Below are 22,750 nucleotides of genomic sequence, written 5' to 3' on the forward strand. Positions count from 1 at the left end.
ATGGAAGCCTGTTCCAACAATCAACTACCCGCTGGCTGAAGGCAAACTTCCGCACATCTATCCCGCAACCATCCTTCCTCAACTAGAATATATGCACCCTCGTGTATGTAGTCTCGGCAAGTGGAAGAATGCCATTAACATTCAGCTTACTTAATCCATTCAAGGCTTTAAACACCTCAATTAGATCTCCTCACAGGTGCCTAGTCTCAAGACGCTGCAATTTGCAGAACTGAAGCCTTTCTAGGTAAGAGCACCCTTTTGTTCCCGTCACCAGTCTGTTTATCCTTCTCAGCACCCGTTTCAGCAGATCTACATTCTGTCTCAAGTGACGCCTCCAGACCTGCATACCGTACTCAAAATGCAACATAACTATGGCCTTACACAAATGGATAATCACCTCCTTATTCCTGCTAGAAAAGTTTCTGTATATCATTGATAAAACCTCATGAGCTGCCCTGGAAGCATGCCTGCAGAGAATTTCGTGTCTGATTGCACAATTACCTCAGGTCTTTTCATTCTCCACTACCCTGAGTGTAGTACCACACACTTGGTACATTTCTCTGGGGTTACTGCTACCCATATGCAGTACCTTGCCTTTGTCAATGTTAAAGTTAAACTGCCATTTCTCAGCCCAATTAACCCAATTTTCTTAGATCTTGTTGCAGTGACATCACCCTGATGACTGTCGTTAACCATCCTGCCAACCTTTGTCATCTGTAAACTTAGACATTAAGCCTGATATACCCTCATCAATATCATTGATAAATGCTGAAAACAACAATGGGCCCAGCACTGAATCCTACGAAGATCAGTATCCATTGATAACCATTGTCTTCTTCCATTTAACCATTCCTTTATTCATAGCGGTAACTTGTCCTTAATGACACATTACTCCAGTATGCGCAATAGCATCAAAAGCCTTCCTGAAATCCAAGTGTACGATGTCAAAATTATTTTATCGCATCCAGTTCCTGGGTCACCGCATCATAGTTACAAGACCACCTATTAACAAATCCATGCTGTGATTGCAATATAATAATAATAACTATTATTTTTATTAAAATCCGTTTATTACCACAAGAAACCTTGGGTCACCCCGGGACGGCAATGTGCCAGAAGGGTGTGAATATTTACAGACTAAGGTGCGAGGAACACATGTACAATATACTAGAGTGCATACGTACTCGACCCGAGAAATTTACATAATTAAACATACAATTGCATGGAGACAAAAACAAAGTCTTTGTCATATATAAATAGGAGAAAAAAAGAAGAAAAAAAAAAAAGCAGTCAGTCATGTCCAAGAGCAGATGCACATCATAGATTCATTATCTGGCAGCAGTTCTTAAGGATTTAATTCCTGCTGTCCAGATGGTCCTGCATTACTTCTTTAACCAGTGATCCCGTTATTTTACCTGGAACAGATATTACGCTAAAAGGTCTGTAATTACTCACATCACCTTTTGACTCTCCCCTTTATGAATTGGGGATACATTCGCACATCTCCAGTCCGCAGGGCCCTCCCTTGAATCCAAGGATGCTCTCATAATTATGGCTAAGGATTTGCTTATCTCCTTTACTGCTTCCCGTAATATAATGGGATAGATTCCATCCACCCCAGGTGCCTCTTTTATGTCCATCTTCAACAATTTCTCCCCCACTCTCCTCTCAGTTATCACAAAGTCATATAATGAGAAGTCTTACCAAGGGGATGCCAGAAGTTTATTAGAAAAGGAAGATATTTCTCTTGTTATAGGTTTTTTGCAGGACTGGCTTGTCGTTTCATCTGTTTTAGGATTTAAATTGATTAGATGATGTAGAGAACTTGATTCTCACAACAGAACAAAGTTGTCTTTGCAACGAGTTGTCCTGGTATTGCACTACCGCAAACAGATGTCCTTGTAAAAAGGTTAATTGGACATGATTAAAAGATGAGATAGTGCTATGATAGCCTGTTTCAGGACTAACTGGTCCCTCATCAAATAGGTGGTCTATAATGAGAAAACAGTTGGCTTTGGCTATCTGTTAAAGCTCTGATTTCGTATATCGCATGGTAGCCCACATTGAATAACTTCTTTACAACTGTTTTATCTGCATCTGGTTACTAGAAGCCACCTGCTATTTGATGAGTGACCCTGAGTCCTGAAACAGGCTGTCATAGCACTGTCTCATCTTTTAAACATGTTCAATTGACCTTTTTTGTAAGACCATCTGTTCGAAAATAATGCAATACCAACGCGTTGCACAGGCTAGTTTGTTAAGGTGTGAGAATTAAGACAGTTGCATTATCTATGCAGTTTTTAAGTACCACTGCTGCAAAAATAGACGAAAGAAAAAGATAGGCCTCTTATAATTGCTCTTATAAAGCAGAAATTCTAAGAGTTTGTCTTTTAGTGCTATCTCTTATATAGTGCAAATTGCTTTTACAAACTACAGCTGTGTCGCTGGTCATGCTACATTTGTGTACAGATAAAAAAAAAAAAAAGGGTGGAGGGAAGGGGAAATATAATGAGAAATTTAAGCAACCGTTAATCAGTTCTTTACTTTAGAAGAAAGTTGTAATGAAGAAATGAAACTTAGCAAACAAAATAGCATGTAAATTGATTATAATAACCTCATTATCATTATTAAGGAATATACTGTATTCCTTAGGAAAAATAATTCTTTTTTTTATTTTTATTCTTCAGTGCGAAAGTATTGAGGGATTTTTTCCCCCCTTTTAAGCATATTCATTGATATTCTATCTGATACTGTACTATGGATGCAGTTAAAATTGATATTGCAGTACATGACAACATTTGCTGTTTTGTTTATATCCTACTGTTATTTACATTTTTAACCGCTAACTACTATTTAGTTAGTCACTATAAACGTTTACAGATTGAAATCAGTTTAGTTACTAGACTAAAGCACATTCATTGAAATTTCTAAAATCCAGCACCTTTCTGTACCCGAGGGTGACGAACTTTAAATATTATATTTAAACATTTAAATGTAAGAGTATAATGAAACGGAAACCTACAGGTAGGAGGGCGAGAGGAAAGCCACGAAAAAGATGGATGGATGACGTTGAAAAGGTCTTAAAGACAATGAGAATAAGAAGTTCCAGAAGTTTTGACTTCTGGGAGGGCTTATTGGTGGAACATCGTCGAGAAGGCTAAGACTCACCCTGGATTATGATGCCAGAAGGAGAAGATTTTAAATATTAAAAAAAATAAATAAAAATATTTTTATATTTAATTTTTGTTTAACAGTTATCAGTATTTATTCATTAATTATTATTTTTATTTTTTATTATTTACAAATATGGATCAAACTCAGTGCATACAGGCTGCAAGACTAGCTCATGGGGTTTTGTCAATGATATATAGAAATTTTGCTAGCAGGGATAAGGAGGTGATTATCCCTCGGTATCAGGCAATGGTCACGCCACACCTTGACTACTGCATACAGGTCTGGAGGCCTAATTTCAGGAAAGATGTTGAGCTACTAGAACGAGTACAGAGAAGGGCAAGGAGATTAATGAGTGGAACAGTGGCGTAGCCAGGGTAGGGTCAGCAGGTACGTTGTACCCTCTGAGGCCTTCTCTGTACGTGTACAGAGAAGGGCAACAAGATTGGTGAGGAGAATGAAGGGATCCTCTTACCAAGAGAGGCTTAAGTTCTGCAAAAAATGCAGCGGCTGGAGACTAGGCACCTGCGAGGTGATCTGATTGAGGTGTATAAAGCCTTGAATGGGTTGAGCACGCTGAATTCTGATGGGATTCTTCCATTTGTTCAGATTACGAACCTAAGGGGGCATAAATCGAAATTGAGGAAAGTCACATGTAGAATAATGTCCGGAAATTTGTCTTTAGCCAGCGGGTGGTTAATTGCTGGAACAAACTTCAGCTTCCATCTGTAGTTGTAGAAGTTGACAGCTTAAATAAATTCAAGGATGAACTAAAGAAAATTTTGGAGTGAATGGATGGGTGAAACGGGAAGGTTTTTTCCTTTTTGGCTGATGCTATATAAACTTGCTTTTTTGCATCATGTGCCTATGCTAAAATAAAATACAACTTAATTTGTCGTTTATTTGGGCACTCCCCCCCCCCCCATCCAACACTTCCATGTTTAGAGTTGAGATGACCTGGAAAATAAATAAATGTATAAGAAATGGTCAGTTTGAAGAATCATCTATCTAATCATAAGTAGCAAGAGATTACTTTTTCCAACTTTCTTTTCGGTTTGAATTTTAAAAAACTTGTAAAAACAAATATAAAATGATCGGTATTTCAGAGCGGTTGCTATTATTAGACTTCGTTCGTCATCTAGAAATAAATTACAGCATTCCATGGTAGAGATAAAATTCACACCGAGATATTTAAATAATAAAAAGTTTTTATATTTTAGTTTCACTTTTTTTTTTATTTTATAAGTATGGTGCCAAAATGCAGCACACTCCTGTTGCTGGTTGAATCGTTGAACTGCAATTGTTTCAACGAGACGCGTTAGTTACGGTCGGAAATGACGTAAAACTGCGCGAGATTTATCGACCTCCTTCATCCAACATCCACGTGCGTGTTGGTAAGAAAGAGAGTTGTCATGTAATCGTAAGACGTTTCGTTCTTGTCTTGTAAGATGGTCGGCCCAACATATTCGAAATGGAGTCGATTTGAAAGAGGTACTTTATTTTATTTTTTAAATATAGAACCAACTGTACATTAGACGTTGGATGATTTGAATTTAAACAATAGCACTTATTATTTTGGGAAGATTTTCAGGCTGATTAGTAAACAAATGTTGTTTGTTATTATTTTAATTGGCACAGTGCATTTCTAATTTGCTGATACTCAATTTAATCATTGTTTTTATAATTAATTTGGCTAAACATTTTACTTTTAAGGTAGTCATGCTGAGTAATTTGCGGTGGCTAAGCATTGATAGATTTTTATGGCCACAGCCCAAAAGTAAACCAGAATTCCGAAACTGTTTTTGATTTATAAGATTGAATATTATGAACTTAAATAAAATAAATAAATAAATATATATTTTTTACCATTAATTTATTTCGTTTACAATGTCTTAGTAATTTTACTGTTACGTTGTCTGAAAAATAATATTTTAATACAAGAATTGTGCTAAATGTTTTAAGGTTAATTCGCTTACCATTATAAATAAATTATAAATAACCATCATATACGTAAATAAAATTTTGCAGCTGTAAATATTGGGATATCTTTGCTGTTTTGAAGCTTAGAGTCCCTTTGAGGGAGGTCTGTCCTAAATTACGTACGCGTTGGAAAGTCAGCTTCGCTGGTGACAATTAAGAACTGAATGAACTTAAGATGTATATTATATTTATGGTTGCTTTCAAATTTAGACGTCCCTTTATTCGACTGGCTAATGAGAATCAAAGTTTAATATATTTTTACGTGTAAATATTCCAAGTAGACAACAACAAAAAAATTTACAACTACTGTATAAATTTTGTGTTTACACTTCCGGATGGTAAGATGGTCAAATGAGTTTACAGCCTCGCAGCCACAAATGTTATAGGATGTTCATTACAGCTGACCACTATGGAGATGTTTGACCAGTGCTCAGTCCAAGGAAAGTGGGATAAAGTCTATCTCTCTCACCCAATGTTCCCAGGGGCTCACATCTGGTGAGTATGGGCTTGGCACACCCAGGGTCCTGAGCTGGATATCAAATTTTCTCTTTCTTGGTGATTCCTTTCTACTTCTCTCTCTCTCTCTCTCTCTCTCAGGGTAACTCAAGAATTTTTTTTTTTTTTTTTGGCTGGTGCAGCATAAGCCTCAGGCTTCCTTGCACATATGGCTAATAGTAATTAATTCTCCAACTGGAGAATTCATTCAATAAATAAAATATCCCATTGTTGTTCACGCTAAAATGAAGTACGCTTCTGTGTTAGTAACATGCTTCTGAACGGGGACGGGAAGATGCCTTATGTTTATAAACTTTTGGTTTTATTTAATCCAATTTTATAGTTGATGTTTATGTGGAAGAGAAAACTGAGCTTATATATGGTTGATCATTTCTTAAGTTAGATTAGTTATTGGCATTAGCAGAGGCATATGATGCAAGAAAGCAAGCTTGTACAGTATCAGCCAAAAAAAAAAATTCCATTTCACACATCCTCTAAATGCTCCAAAAGTTTGTGCAGTTCTTCCTTGAATTTATTTAAGCTATCAGCTTCCACAATGGCAGATGCAAGTTTGTTCCAGCGATTAACTACCTGCTGGCTCCATTCTGTTTCTGTTGCATGCCTTTTCTATAGATACTTCCATGGGCACTGTTCTTCTGAAGAATTGGCTTATGTAATTCCCCCTCTCTTTCAAACCAGTCCAAGCATGTGCCACAACCATTCAGCATACTTTTACTGTCCAACTTCAAACTCAGGTTTTTTTTCTTCCTCATTTATTCCTTCAACTTCCATTTTATGCAGCAATCTCCCTTCATACATATTTCATGAAAATTAAAATCTCCACAAATTCAAAGCATAATGTCAACAAGTATCTTCTTTCACCATCTCAATTTTCAACCTGTGCATGGTCATCATCATCAGCCATTTTCAATCCACTGCAGGATGAAGGCCTCTCCAGCAACTTTCCAGTTCTAAAGTACTAAAAATGTGGAGATCACACTGTCATCATGTATTTGGCATATCCAAAGAAGTGAAACCATGCTTCATCTTTAAAAAATGTCTAATTCAAAATTTAAATTCCTTTGCAGCAAATGTGTTTAAATCAGTGGTTCTGATATAATTATGGTTAAGGGCTTGCTTACTTCCTTTGCCACCTCCTTTAATATAACTGGATAGATTTCATCCACCACAGGTGCCTTTCTTGTGTTTATCTTCAACAATTTCTCCTCCACTTTACTCTCAGTTATTACAAGATTATCTGGCTTACTGCCAGAGTTGAATACACCTCTGGCATTCCCCTCCCTGAATAACTCCTCATGTGTGAATGTCGATGCAAAATATTCATTTAGTTTGTTAACTACCTGAGCAGGATCATCAACAGTTGAACCATCGATATCAAGTGGACCAACCTGATTCATCCCCTTCCTTCTAGAGTTTACATAAGTAAAGAACTCTTTGCATCCTTTGCCAAAGAGTTCTTGTAATCTGCCTTTGCCTGCCTAACCGCCTTTGTAACTTGGTTACAGACCAGCTTATATCTATCATAGGCTTCTGTGTCACATATTAATTTATATGTATCCCATGCATTTTTCTTCTGTCACATATCTAATTAGTTCATCTGACATCCATTTAGGCCTAAATCTTGAACAATATTTCTTAGTTGGTATGAAAAGCCTAGTAGCTTCCAAGATTAATTCTTTGAATGCTTCCCATTTTGAATCCTCCTTGCAATCCTATAGTATTTTTACTATGTGGGGTAAACCCAGTCTAGCTCTAGAGGGTTAATGGCACATAACAGTTTGTGTTTACATGGAAATTTTACTTCCATACACTGCTCAATTGTTCATGTAGACAAAATACATTATAGAGGACACCTGTCAGCTGTTGGCAGTGTCTCAGTTTTTTAAATGTATAAGGATTAATATGTTCAGGTGATGCCATGCAATTTAAAAAGATATTAACAACTTATACAGATTATGGATAGTGGTATTTGTCTTTAATTTGAATACAATAAATTGAAACAGTACTGTGTACAAAATTGATCTCATCTACTGTTCTATAGTATTGGAAGGTGGCATTGTTGCCCTCATGTTTTCTAAAATCTCATCTGGCAGAACTTTCCTTTTTCTCTTGTGTTTCTTGTTTTTAATTGTCACAAATTCTCATCATTTTTTAATGATTTTGGAAATTGTTTATTAGGAGATCTTTAGGCAACTTCTCTGTGACAAGCAACATAATGCTTGTCACTTGCCCTTTGCTGAAGTAACATGAAAAATGTTCCAGGACTGTATGCGATTTTATGTAAACAATCGTGCTGAGTTGTTGGCAATTTTAAACAGAACTGATGATGTATTCATAAGAATGATTGAAAAAAGCCAGTACCATCCACTTCATTTGCATGTTACAGAATGCACTTAGATGCATACTAATAGATGGATATTCCTGTGATTTCACTCAAAAATAACAGTTCACATTTACTATTAAAACTATCACCCAGTAGTATGAATTCTAGCAAATTCATCCAAATGGTCTATTTTGTAAATTTCACCCATACATATAAAACACAGTGAGACTGGGGTGGCATGTAATTCAAAGTTAAGGTTTCAGCTCCATAGCCGAGTGGTCAGGAGCAGGAGTGCAGTAGCATACGCTCTTTGAGTAGACCGGGGTTCAAGCCCCTGACTGCTGAACACGGTCGATCTGCCAACCCGCACTGGACCAGCGTGGCAGATTATGGTCCATTTCCCTCAGCATGAATTGTTGAGGAGGCTTCCATCCTGCAGTGGGTTGATTATGGCTGCACTTTACTTTACTTTTACCATCTTCAAGCATTGTAAATTAAAATTTTCAAATTAGATGAAAAATGAAGCTGCATGTTGCAGCTATAACTTCAAAATATAAGGGAAAATTGGAAAGTGAAATCTCTGTGTTGCTAATTAAAAAAAACAAAACAAATTAGATGTGGTATAGAATATTATAAGTTTGAACATTTATAGAATGTTGATGAATTAGATGAATCTAGTTGGATTGCCATCTTTTTGGATATAATTGTATAGGGATGTATTAGAAATGGTCAATCAATCAATAATAATCACAAAAATATGTACACAAAATAAATACGTATTAGTATTGTCAAAATTATGCAAGAGAGGAAAGCTTACACAACATCAACCGAAAAAATCAATAAATAAAATGTTACCCACTTCATTTACCCATTCTTTCTAATAGTTGCCCAAACAGTCTTTATTATTAAATTTATTAAAACTACTCACTTCCACAGCAGTAAGCAGAAGTTTATTCTAACAATCAATTACTCTCTGGCTGAATTAAGATTTTTGTACATCTGTTCTGCAATCACTCTTTTTAAATCTAAAGTTTCTCCCCTTGTTGTGTATTGTTTGAGAAAGATTAAAGATATCATCAATATTTAGTTTACTTAACTCTTTTAAAAACCTTATACATCTTAATTTTAATGTTCATGTTGAGAAATAGACTACATGTCCCTTATAACTGTGCATAATTTCCTTTTTATTTTTTATAACTCTTGAAAATGAAATATTGGAGACTCTGCTTAATGATATGCCCTCATATGTAAACACAATTTTTTTTTTTCCCCCTGCCATTCTGTAGTTAAGATTTTGGGTTCTGCAGGGCTGAGCAGTGATACACTGGAACTTGGGTGCATGATTGGTTTTAGGGCTCCTTTCTTTTGTTATTTTTATGTCATAACCATTTAAAAAAAAAAAACCTAGGGTACTTGGTTCTGTGTTGGGGGTAGGGTGTATCACATTCAGCGAATCCTCTCCCTTTCTATTTTGAACTGCCCAGATTCTGAATTGTATATGTATAGCAGTATAACAGCTGTAGTAACTACCTTAGATCTTTGTAGGCTCCTGTCAAGAATTAGTGAAATTTGGTTGATGAACTATCAGAATGCTTGTTGTCATAATTTCTTGTGGGTATTCAGTGGATACTCTATGGAGAGTATCCACTGAATATCCACTGTGGTCATTACTGTCACCAGTTCAAGTTCTAAGGCTGTATATAATTAGCATTAGTAGTGGTATATATCAATCACATTGACAAAGGTATATCAGGGTTAATGTCCAAGTTTGCAGACGATATGAAGGTTGGCACGGTTGTTAATGACAGTACACTACTCCAACAGGATCTAGAAAAGTTGAGCAGATGGGCTGAGAGGTGGAAACTGAAGTTTGACATTGACAAATGTAAAGTACTGAATATGGGTAGCAGTAACCCCACAATAACGTACCAACTTTGGGTTGGTACGTTATTTCATTCTCCACTACACTCAGGGCAATGGAGAATGAAAAAGGCCTGGGGATAATTGTGCAATCAGTTATGTTTTCTGAGCAGTGCAGAGAGGCTGCAAGAGTAGTTCGTGGTGTCTTGTCAATGATATACAGGAATTTTGCTAGCAGGGATAAGGAGGTGATTATCCCCTGGTATAAGGCAATGGTTAGGCCACACCTTATGTATTGCATACTGGTCTGGAGGCTTCATTTTAGGAAGAATGTAGAGCTGCTGGAATGAGTAAAGAGAACTGCAATGAGATTGGTGAATGGAACAAAGGGTTGCTGTTACCAAGAAAGGCTTAAGTTCTACAAATTACAGCATCTGGAGACTAGGTATCTTCAAGGTGATCCTTATCCCTGCTAGCAAAATTCCTGTATATCATTGACAAGATCCCAAGACCTGCTCTGGCAGCCTGTCTGCACTACTCAGAACTTCATATCTGACTGCACTGTTACTCCCAGGTCTTTGTCATTTATCACTACCCTGAGTGTAGTATCACACAGTTGATAAGTTACTTTGGGATTAGTATTAGTAATGGCCATATGGTGCAAGGAAGCCTAAGGCTTATGCTGCACCAGCCAAAAAAAAAAATTACTGCTACCCATATGCAGTAATTTGTATTTGTCAATGTTACACTTCAGTTGCCACTTCTCAGTGCTTCTGCCTGTCTTTTCTAGATGCTATTGAAGTAGCATACTGTCATTAACAACCCTGCCAACCTTTGTATCATTTGCAAACTTGGACATTAAGTCTGATATGTCTTCATCAATATCATTGATAAATATAGAACGCTACAATGGACAACACAGATTCCTGGGGAACTCCACTAATAACACTGGTCCACTAAGAGCAATGTCCATTGATTACCACTCTGTCTTCTCCCACTCAACCATCCCTTTATCCATAGCAGCAACTTGCCCTTAATGCCACGCTGCTCCCATTTGTACAGCGGTCTTTTATGTGCCAACAGTGTGAATAGCTTTCCTGAAATCCAAGTATCAATATCAAAATTATTTTTTGCATCCAGTTCCTTTGTGACCCCATCGTAGTATACAATCAAATTAGTCAGACAAGATTTCCCTTAATAAACCCATGCTGTGTCTGAACTATAACTGCAATCTTGTCTAGATGATCCTGCATTATTTGTAAATTTATTTATTTGAAATATCTTTTGTATATATCTCTAATTTAACTTTGTATTGAAGATGTCCCCAAGGTTGGGAAGGGGTTATAAACATATAATATTCCGACCTGTGAAGTGCAAAGTTTTTGTTAAATATCTCCGTTCTCTGTAGTAAAGTATGTTTTAATTATGATTGTTTAATTGTATATTATTGTTAGTATTATTACTGGCATATGATGCAAGGAAGCAAGCTTATAAAGTATCAGCCAAAAAAAAAAAAAAAAACCCTCACATTGCTTGTCCACCCTTCCAATAATTTATCCAGTTCTTCCTTGAATTATTCAAACTGCCCACTTTCACAACACCAGATGAAAGTTTGTTACAAAATTCAACCATCTGCTTGCTGAGGGTAAATATCACATCTATCCTTCAACCATCTCTCCTCAATTTGGATTCATTCCCCTTCCCATGTGTATAGTCCGATCAAGAGGAAGAATGCCATCAGCATTGAACTTACTATAGTGCCTTATATGAATCAACATTAGAAAGACATAAAAATTTATATTTTATATTTTTAGTGTTTATCTTAACTTTAAGAATGTACGTGGAGTTTTTTTTTTTCCCCTCTCTCTCTCTATCCTGCTCTTTTGCACTCTAAAACCATCCTGTTCACTTAGTGGTGACTTTCAAAAAATTTTTTATACATAACCAACAGCACCATACACATCCTAAAATTTATTGTGAGCATTTTATTGTTCTGAGTCTTACTCTTTCTTTTTTAGATTGTTTTAAACATAAAAAATCTTATGTTAACTGCACTATTTCATTAAGAAAGTTTACACTTATGAGCTAAGGAAATTTCAGAAATCACATTCATGTAAAAGCTAGGTTCAATTTAGGAAATAAGATTTGATCAACAATTTTAGATAGGATCTCAGATATAAGATCTTGGTTTCATATTAGCTTTGTTAGTGAGTGTAATACAGTACAGGTGTCTTAATAACTCAATTTAATTTTTGATTATTTTATTAATTTTTGTTTTTTTAATTTCAGATATTCGCCAGCAGTTGAATGAGCAGCTAAAATGCCTGGATATTCGTATGGAAACCCAGGTAACCCTGGTAGGAGAAATCCAGGATTTTTTTCGGAGAAGAGCAGAAGTGGAACTTGAATATTCACGTTCCTTAGAAAAGTTGTCGAAGAGTCTCCTGTTTCGCCATAAAGCTGAAAAACAAAAGTGAGTAATTATATTATGTTCAGTATTTTGTTTTTCAGGTACATTTAAAGTTATATCCGTTCTGATATTCCATGCCAGAGACTTTGGTAATTTGGAATCTCCTCTGGCTTAAAATCTCTCTACCTCATTCTGTCAAATTCATCTGTTGGCTCTACCATTCTCCAAACTGCACTAATTACTTCGAACTCTTTGACTTCCTCTCTTTGCAATTTGACTTTCTCCAGTCCAACTTTCCTAATAGTGAGGTGATTTTAATGTTCACAACTCCAGCTGGCTTCCATTTTCTAGTCACACGGATCCAGCTGTTCGAGATGCTGAGGCTTTTGCAGTTACTAATGGCCTTGCACAGATTGTTCATTTACCTACCAGAATACCAGACAATCCTAACCATATAGCCAACACCCTTGATCTTTTTCTCACAAACAACCCTTCTAAGTACACGGTCAAAGTGAGTGGTCGATTAGGCACCTCAGATCAAAACTTGGTGATTGTCTCTTCTCCAATGGAGCCTTTATCTCATGGCTATTCCCAACCTCTTGTTGTTTGGCATTACAAGAATGCAGAATGGGATGACCTGTGAGATTTCTTTTCTTTGGTCAGATTACTGTTTCAAAACTCCTGATGTCAATGTTTGCTCAGATCTTGTCAGTGAAATTATTCTTGCAGGAATGGAATCCTTTATCCCACACTCCACTTTAAAATCTTGTCCTTTATCTAAATCGTGGTTTTCCAATAAATGTGCTAAGGCCATTCAGGAACAGAATGTTGCATATTGTAATTGGCTTGTTTCCAGTTCTTCAGTTTCATTTTCTGCCTACACCAGAGTTTGCAACAATTGTAAAGCAGTTATCAATCAGTCCAAACTAGATTTTTAACAGGCTAAGAGTAGAAAACTTGCTTCTTGCCCTAATGGTAATCGAGCATTCTGGTCTTCTGCCAAAGCTATTGGCCACAACTTTTACCCATCTCTGCTCCCACTGCTATCAAAACCAGATGGTTCTATTGTCACTTCAGTCAAGGATAAAGCTGACCTGCTAGCATCCCATTTTTCTTCCAGTTTGTGTATGAAGGATCTCGGTAAACACCTCCCGCCATTCAACATGTTCCATTCAATGCCTCCTGTGGTCTTATGTCAGAAGGATTTCGACAAATCTTGATGCTAAGAAAGCTCCAGGTCCTGATGGTATTTCTCCACTTGTTCTCAAAACCTGCGCTCCTGAACTTACTCCTGTTCTTTGACGCATTTTTTCACTTTCTTATTCCAACGGTGTTTTTTCTTCTGCTTGGAAATTTGCTCATATCCAGCTAGTTCCTTAAAAGGGTGACAAATCCCTTCCATCCAATTATTGTCCCATTGCAATTACTTCTACTCTTTCTAAAGCAATGGAGAAATCAATTAACTACCAATTCTTAAACTATCTAGAAACCTTCCATCTGATTAACGATTGCCAGTATGGATTCCATCAGTGTCAATCCACTGGTGATATTCTGGCTTTTATTACCCATTTATGGACAAACTCAATGGAAAAGTTCGGTGAAACATAAGCAGTTGCTCTTGATATCTCAAAGGCTTTCAATCGTGTTTGGCATATAGGTCTTCTAAACAAGCTTCCATCTTATGGTTTGCCAACTTTTTTTTGTAATTGGTTATCCAGTTTTTTCTCTGACCTCTCACTGAGGGTGATGGTAGATGGCTCTCTCTCTTCTAACTTCTCCACTAATGCAGGTGTCCCCCAAGGTTCAGTTCTTTCCCCCACTCTTTTCCTCTTGTATATTAATGACCTTCTTCCATTGACTGGAAATCCTATCCATAGTTTTGCCGATGATAGCACATTGCATTCCACTTTCCATTTTGAGAAACCTTGTCCTGCTCAATCAGCTTCAACTTCTCGAAAATCTGCTACCAATTCCTTAAATGCCGATCTTCAGGTAATTCTCTAGTGGGACAAAGACAACTTAGTTGATTTCAACCCTTCTAAAACTCAGTCTTGTCTTATATCTCGCAAAAAGGATTCTTCTTCTACTATGCTTATCTTTAGTGACACTCCGATTTCTAGGCAAAATGATATCTCTTTTGGGGATTACCCTGACTTCTAATCTCTCTTGGCACAAGTACATTACAAATATTGCTTCCTCCGCATCTAAAAAACTTGGTTTTCTCTTTCGCTCTCGGCGTTACTTTTCTTCCAAACAGCTGCTCACTCTGTATAAATCGCAAATCCGCCCTGCCATGGAATATTGTTCCCACATCTGGGGTGGTGCCCCCAAAACTTCTCTCAGGCTTCTAGATTCCTTTCAGAATTAGATTAGTTAGAATAATTAATGACTCATCTCTAACAGAGTCTGTCCACTATCTGTCTCAGAGACGTTCTGTTGTATGCCTTGTCTACAGACACTTCTATGGGCACAATTCTTCTGAATTGGCTTCTATAATTCCCACTCTCTCTTTCAAAACAGTCCAAACACGTGCCGGCACCAGCCAACATCCATTTACTGTCCATTTTCAAACTCACAGAACCAACTTCAAGAGTTCAACTTCAAGCTGCAAGAGTAGCTCATGGAGTATTGTCAATGATATACAGGAATTTTTCCAGCAGGGATAAAGAGGTGATTATTCCATTGTATAAGGCAATGGTCAGGCCACACCTAGAGTACTGTATACAGGTCTGGAGGCCTCATTTCAAGAAGGATGTAGAGCTGCTGGAACGAGTACAGAGAAGGGCAACAAGATAAGTGAATGGAACAAAGGGGTGCTCTTACGAAGAAAGTCTTAAGTTTTGCAAATTACAATGTCTGGAGACTAGGCACTAGCGAGGTGATCTGATAGAGGTGTATAAAGCCTTGAATGGTTTAAGCATGCTCAATGCTGATGGGATTCTTCCTCTAGCTCAGAAAAATCACCTGAGAGGGCATAAATTCAAATTGAGGAAAGACAGATGTAGGATAGACGTGCGGAAATTTGCCTTTAGCCAGCGGGCGGTTGGTTGGCGGAACAGACTTCCATCCGTTGTGGTGGAGGTTGATAGCCTAAATAAGTTTAAGGCTCAGCTGGACAGGTATTTTGAATGAACAGAGGGGTGAAGTGGAAGTGGATTTTTTTTTTTTTTTTTTTTGGCTGATGCTGCATAAGCTTGCTTTCTTGCATCAAATGCCTCTACTAATGCTAATGCTAACTTTTCATCTTCCTCATTTATTCATTCAACTGCTGTTTTCTGGAACAACCTTCCTTCATATGTATTTCCTGAAAATTAGTCTTCAGAATCTTAAGTCTAATGGCAACAAATATCTGTTTGGGATTTTCATAAAATAAAAAAAAAATATATATGTATATTATCATATCTGTTGAGAGTTATGTTTCATCATTTTGGTAATTGTTATGGTTACGTTTTTTAGAAGGGAGCAGTGGCACCTTCTTTCATCCTATACATGTTGGCAGCATCTAGTGGCTACGACAAGGAGACAAAGCAGAGACCATGCAGTCCTCAGTGAGATATATGCCAATAACATAATCAACCGAATTAACCAAATTATTGAAGATGTTCAGCGTATTTATAAAAGGGTAAGCAAAGTATATTTTCTAACTGATTTTCATTTTTAACCTGTAAGCTGATGTGCAGAACAATGTTTTTATCCCTGAGCTGTTATGAGTATAGGAAAATATGGGTAGCATAACCATATAAGACTTTCCTATATTTTAATTTAATGTAGTTAATAGGGTAGTCTGTACCCTTGATAACCATCATCTTAATTTTCAATAATTGATGGTCTCAGAGAAACTAATAGGATCTGATGCTTGCAATGACAATTGGAACCTCTAATTAAGGTAAATCTATCAAACTAGACAAACAACACAAGATCCCTTAATTGTGATCTTGTGTTTGTCTAGTAAAGACATCAACTTTGTTGTAGTTTTCTTTTTAATTTCATAGATTTTTATTTATTTGTTTTTTTTAAATCAGAGGATCTTATGTGACTGGATCCTACAAAGTTATGGGAAAATTAGACATTACTTGTATATAAGATGATACGAGTATTTATTTTTTTCATGTGGATTGACTGATCCCCCCCCCCCCCCCCATTGCTTTCTGGCTGTACCTATGACTCCTTTGTCAATTGTGATGGAATAGACTATCTACTTTAGAGATAGTGTGATGACTCTGAATTTTTTTCAATAGTTTTCAGAAAATTTGCTGTTATTGATATTCTGGTGATTAGTAATAAAATTCTTAAAGTTAATCTTCAGTTGATACAAATCTGGCTGATCTGATAGAAATCTTGAAAGTTCTTATATTCTTTTGTATATTTGATTTTATTTATCTTTTAGATTTTCTATTTAGGCATTAAATACTTTCCTCTTGTGCTCTTTCTAGTGTCGAGAAATTGGCATTGAAAGTCACGATGAACTGTTAAAAGTACTTCATGAACTTCACACCGTAAGTTTATAACTCCTTTGTTCATAAATTTATATAACTTATGAAATTAGAAAAATTAATGTTTTTTTTTAATAAGTCTTTTACTAAAAAAAGAAAATTCACTCAAACATAATAAGGAATTGCAATTCATTTCTGTTCTTGTTTTTGTGCCTTTTAAGTTACATTTAGAAGGAAAATTATAAGAAAGACTATTCCATTTCCATAAAAAAACTATTTAAATATATTTTTAATTTTTTGGCTATATTTATTTGAAACAGACAATGAAAACATACCATACATATCATGCAGAAGAGAGGCAAGCGGAAAGTAAATTGAGGTATGTTGAAGCACAAAGATCCAAGTTGGAGCAGACAGTTCCTAAAGAAAAGCTAGAAAGGGCTAAAAAGTTCAGACTTATTGTGAAAGAAATTCAAAAGGTACGAGTCATTAATAAACATTTTTAGATTGTAAAAGTACTTTGTCATTAAATTAGAAATAAGAAAATTATTCATTTTCTGTATAAATTTTTCTTTATTTTTCTGTTTCAATTGACATTATCTTTTTTTTTTTTTTTTAGTTTACTACCTGCAAAGCAGAAATTAGCTTTAAGAAATGAATTAAAAATAAGATTTTCATAGATACTTATCAAAATAGGTTTAAAATTTTAGGGTTGGAAGTACATTAATTTTTGTTGGAATGTCTGTAGTAAGGAAGAAACAGAAGTCTTCATTAATTTTGAAAATTTGAACCTTGAAATCAAATTAAAAGTGAAGAAGATCTGTGCAAATGCATGATGTTGAGAACAATGGATATTTATTCTCATCGTCATTAATTTACAGATACTGAGCCAGAATACTTGGACTAACCCAAAATTCTGGTTCATCTGAAAACTCTTGGTATTATTCCTGAAACATGGAAATTTAGTGAAAATATTTTCATAAGTCAAATAGGATTAAAAGTAGGTAAATGTTATGCATAAGTAAGAAATATATTCTGAGATATGATTATTAAGATTGTACGTTGTGCTGTTGGAGATATTTTTCAAGCCATGCTTTGTGTACTACTTTGTGGAATAATCAGTTTTTTCACATACTTGATTTATCTTTATACAAAGGAATTTACTTCCTTTTGTTTTCACTGAATTATTTGATTTCTGCTGAAAATTGAGTTCAAATTTTAAATTCAAAAGCATGTGGTTGGACACTAGAAACAACAGTTAAAATTTCATTTTCTTATATTAGTAATTTTAGAACACTGACAGTTGAAATTTTGAGGAAGTGTAATCTTATGATGGCCATTTTTAAAAAAATTGTCACAGTATTTTCACACATATTAAGGCGTTATTAATAACTAGCCGACACCAAAATCTGCTTGCACTAAAGTGTCTATGGTAATAATTTTTAGTACAGGAACTACCCGACTTACTGAAATTCAACTTTATGTAAGTTTTTGCCGGCTGGTGCAAACTTAAAAAAATTGTGGAAACGTATTTTGCACCCCGTAGGAATAAATGGAGGTATGTGAAAATATCATAATGTGAACCCAATAACACATTGTTATTTTTTATTTTGTAATTTGTTGGAAGTTAAATTTTGCTATATCTCTCTAAAAGCTATTTATCTCTCTAAACGGTCATATTTATAATGGAAATTGCACTATCCTTTCATCGTTATCATGTGTTCCCATTATAAGAATCAATTTTGAATACCTTGATTGTAAAAATCAAGGCATTCAAAATTTTTGCAGAGCTACTTGAGTTGGAGGTTGATGCCAAAGATGTGGAGGAGTTAATAGAGGAAGAAGAGAAAGAATTATCTAAAGAACTTACTGACTTGCAGGCAGTGATAGTGAAAGAATAAAATGCTGATGAAGCTCAAGATGAACCAAATGAGGAACCGAGATGTGTTATCACCAGAGAGATGGCATTGGCACTTCGTGAAATTGCATTGGCAATGGTGAGGTTTGAGAAGATGGATCCTGGCAGTGAATGATTCTTAAAAGTTAACAGAGGGATGAACAATATGCTTGCTTGCTACAAAGAAATCTATGATGAAAAGAAAAAAGCCACCATCCAGTCATCCATTAATATGTTCTTTTGTAAGGTTGAGTGGCCAACCCCTTCTAAATCTCCATAGCCCTCAACCTCTGCAACAGCGTACTTATCATCTGAAGACGTTGATTCTAGCAATGATGCTCGAGAGGTAAAACTTACTGACGTTATTGGCATTCTCTTCTCTTTTTTTTTTTATAACTTTGAAATTTTTTTAAATTGCATGCTTTTGTAACTTTTCCTTCACATGAGATAAAAAAAATTGAATAAATACAATAAATAATTCTATTTACATGTTTGTCTAACATTTCTTTTTTGATTCAATCAATTCAGCGAGCACAGTTGGGAGTGCTGCAGATGCATGGGGGAAATTCCCCGACTTACGTAAAATCCGACTTGCGTAGTGTTCCATGGAACACAACACTTACGTAAGTTGGGGAGTTCCTGTATTAATGTAATTTTATTTTCAGAAGTATCAATTCTGTAAATTATTTCTGTATTTTTTTTTTTTTTGTTAATAATGGTGCTTTCCTCATTTAATATATATATATATATATATATATATATTTTTTTTTTTTTTTTTTTTTTTTTTTTCAGAGACAGTCGAAGTACAGTGATGCCAAGTTGAAATCATTGAAAGCCCGCAATGATTATTTACTGTGCATGGATGCTGCTAATGCAGCCATTCACAAGTATTTTGTAGATGATCTCTCGGATATCATTGATGTAAGTTGTTTTTCAGTGGACATAGCTTTTTTGTTATTGTATAGATTCATTTTATTATATATTTAGGATGACTGAGAATTTTTACTTAGCTATTTAAAGAGCAAGTTGGAACTTCCTAATTCATTTACTTGCAGAAAAAAGTAGTAGTAATAGTGGCAAATGATGCAAATAAACAAGCTTGTATAGCATCAGCAAAAAAAAAAAAAAAACTACACACTTCTGTTCATATCCTCCAAGAATTTGCCTAGTTCTTCCTTGAATTTATTCAAATCATCGCTTCTGCAACAACAGATAGAAGCCTATTCCAACAATCAACCACCCACTGACTGAAGGCAAACTTCCACACATCTATCCTGTATCCATCCTTCCTCACCTTAAATTTATGTGTTCCCTCTTGTGTGTAATCTCAGCAAGTGGAAGAATACCATTCACATTCAGCTTACTCAATCCATTCAAAGCCTTAAACGCCCCAATCAGCTCACCCTATGGGTGCATAGTCTGCAGAAGCTGCAGTTTGCAGAACTAAAGCCTTTCTATGTAGGAGCACCTTTTTTGTTCCCTCCACCAATCTCTCTGCACCTGTTCCAGCATACCTACATCTTTCCTAAAGTGTGGCCTCGAGACCTGTATACAGTACTCAAGATATGGCCTAACCATGGCTTGTACAAAAGGATAATCATCTCCTTACCTTTGCTGCTAGCATAGTTTCTGCACTGCTCAGATAATTTTGTATCTGACTGTACAATTATTCCCAGGTCTTCTTCATTTTCCATTACCCTGAGTGTAGTACCACATTGTTGATAAGTTACTCTGGGATTACTGCTATCCATATGCAGTACCTTGCATTTGTCAATGTTAAACTTTAACTGTCATTTCTCAGCCCATTGACCTAATTTTCTTAGATCTTGGTGCAGTAGCTCACCCTGATTACTTTTTTTAACCACTCTACCAATCTTTTTATCATTTGCAAACTTTGTCATTAAGCCTTATATACCTTCATCAATATCATTAATAAATATTTAAAACAACAATGGGCCCAGCACTGAACTTCATAAACTAATGTTATCAGTGGGGGACTCCACTGACAACATTAGTCCATGAAGAGCAGTGCCTGTTGATAACTACTCTCTGCCTTCTTCCACTTAACCATACCATTATCCATTGCAGTAACTTGCCCTTAATGCCAACTTGCTCCAGTTTATACAGCAGTCTGTTATGTGTAACAGTATCAAAAGCCTTCTTGAAATTTAAGTATATATTAAAATTATATTTTGCATCCAGTTCCTTGGTTATTGCATCAAATAACTTATCAGATTGGTTAGACAAGACTGCCCCTTAACAAATCTATGCTCTGACTGCAGTACAAATTTGTATAATTATATTCCTGTCCAGTGGTCCTGCATTACTTCTTTAACCAGTGACTCTGTTATTTTTCCTGGTACAGATGTTAAGCTAACAGGTCTGTAATTACTCATGTCATCTTTTGATCCCCCTTTATGAATTGAGGATACATTTGCACATCTCCAGTCCTGAATCCAAGGATTCTCTCAAATTATGGCTAAAGGCTTGCTAACTTCCTTTGCTACTACCTCTTTTAATATGATTGGATGGATCCTATCCACTCCAGGTGGCATTTTTATGTTTAGCTTCAACAATTTCTCTTCACTTTCCTTTCAGTTATCACAAAATCATCTAGATCTCCATTGGAGTTTTATAAACTTCTGACATCTCCTCTCGTAAAGAATTTGTGTAAATGTAGATGCAAAATGCCTATTCAATTTGTCAGCAATCTGAGCAGGATCATCATCACCCATTGATATCAAGTGGCCCAATGTGATTCAATCCCTCCCTTCTGGTAATATAAACATATTTATCTGGTAATATTTGCATTCTTTGCCAGAGACGTCTCATAATCTGCCTTAGCTTGCCTAACCTCCTTTGTGTGTTGATTACTGACTAATTTATATCTACCATAGGCTTCTGAATCACCTGATAATTTAAATGCATCCCATGTACTTTTATTCTGCTACTTGTTTCAGTATCTCATATGACATCCATTTAAGTCTAAGCCTTGAACAGTATTATTATTTTTTTTTTTTTTTAGTATGAAAAGTCTAGTAGCTTCTATGATTACTTCCCTGAATGCTTCCCATTTAGAATTTGCTGTTGATAACATCAATTGGGACCACTGCATAGAATTTTTAAAAACGGTCAGACCGCTGTAGTCAATCTTATGAAAGTAAAAGCCTTTCCCTTTACCCTTGATAATAGTTATGTCCTTAATTAAATTCCATATTAGTACACTGATTGCTACCACCCAGTGGGTCTTTTACCTGCAGATTCTTAATGCATGTAGAACCACTGTTGATAACCAGATCAAGAGTATTGTTTCCTCTTGTTGCTTCTCTAACATGCTGCTGTAGAAAACAGTCAACCAAGAAATCTATAAAAGTCTTGGTAGTGTGTGAGTGACGAAGCCACAAATTCCCATCAACATCTGGAAAGTTAAAATTCCCCATTATAAAACATTCTGATATACTGGCCCACTATATTTCTCTGTATAGCTGTGTGTGTGTGTGTGTGTGTGTGTGTGTGTGTGTGTGTGTGTGTGTGTGTGTGTGTGTGTGGTAACCCTGGGTTTTTTGAGAGTTTTCTCTGTGCCAACACGTAATTCATGGGATTGATCACTTTGTGTATGCAATTTTAAGTTTGTTCATTAAAAAAAAAAAAAAGACTATTATTCCAATTATATTAGAATAATCAATGAATGGATATTCCATTTCTTTGTTGTCAGAAATTATAATATTTTTCAGTACATATCTAAATTTGCTCTCTTTTTAGCAGTGCATTTCAACTTTCATTGCAGGATACCGTTGTCGGTGCCACTCATTTGAAAAGGTCAGAGTTTTAATCCCATTGATGACGAGACCTTTTTTTTTAGGCATTTTCAGTTGGGGCTCTGGGTTTTCATTCTACAAACTAGCCTTCACAATACACAATTTACAGTCATGACATGCTAATTTCTCAGTTGAATTGCCTACAGTTATTCATTGCTTCTATGTGGTATTCTGTACCATTTATCTCCTTTATCAATTCTTTATCCCCTATTCATCCTATCTTCAGATTTAAAGTAGTTACACTCCTTCAATATTATAGTCCTATTATTGCTTAAAAAAAAAAAATTAAAAAAATTAAGAAAAAAAAAATACAAAGTTCTAATTTTCTAAATCATACTGTAT

The 22,750-nt window shown here is 35.7% G+C and overlaps 1 protein-coding gene across 5 annotated transcripts in view; it reads left to right on the plus strand.

Annotated features, from left to right (window-relative positions):
• LOC150090404 (SLIT-ROBO Rho GTPase-activating protein 1-like) overlaps positions 1 to 22,750 on the plus strand; it is a 240,856-nt gene that overhangs the window by 154,237 nt on the left and 63,869 nt on the right. For 4 of the 5 annotated variants that reach the window (XM_090389853.1, XM_090389857.1, XM_090389854.1 and 1 more), the window contains exons 2-6: positions 12,140 to 12,323; positions 15,717 to 15,882; positions 16,694 to 16,756; positions 17,014 to 17,172; positions 19,383 to 19,511. In XM_090389853.1, the coding sequence (XP_090245979.1) occupies positions 12,140 to 12,323; positions 15,717 to 15,882; positions 16,694 to 16,756; positions 17,014 to 17,172; positions 19,383 to 19,511 (701 nt within the window). Of the gene's footprint in view, positions 1 to 4,565; positions 4,663 to 12,139; positions 12,324 to 15,716; positions 15,883 to 16,693; positions 16,757 to 17,013; positions 17,173 to 19,382; positions 19,512 to 22,750 lie in introns of those variants that run through there. The other variant, XM_090389856.1, reaches the window with a different exon arrangement.

Source organism: Mastigoproctus giganteus, chromosome 2 (assembly GCF_048544385.1).
Source record: "Mastigoproctus giganteus isolate SK-2022 chromosome 2, ASM4854438v1, whole genome shotgun sequence".
Classification (NCBI taxonomy): Eukaryota; Metazoa; Arthropoda; class Arachnida; order Uropygi; family Thelyphonidae; genus Mastigoproctus; species Mastigoproctus giganteus.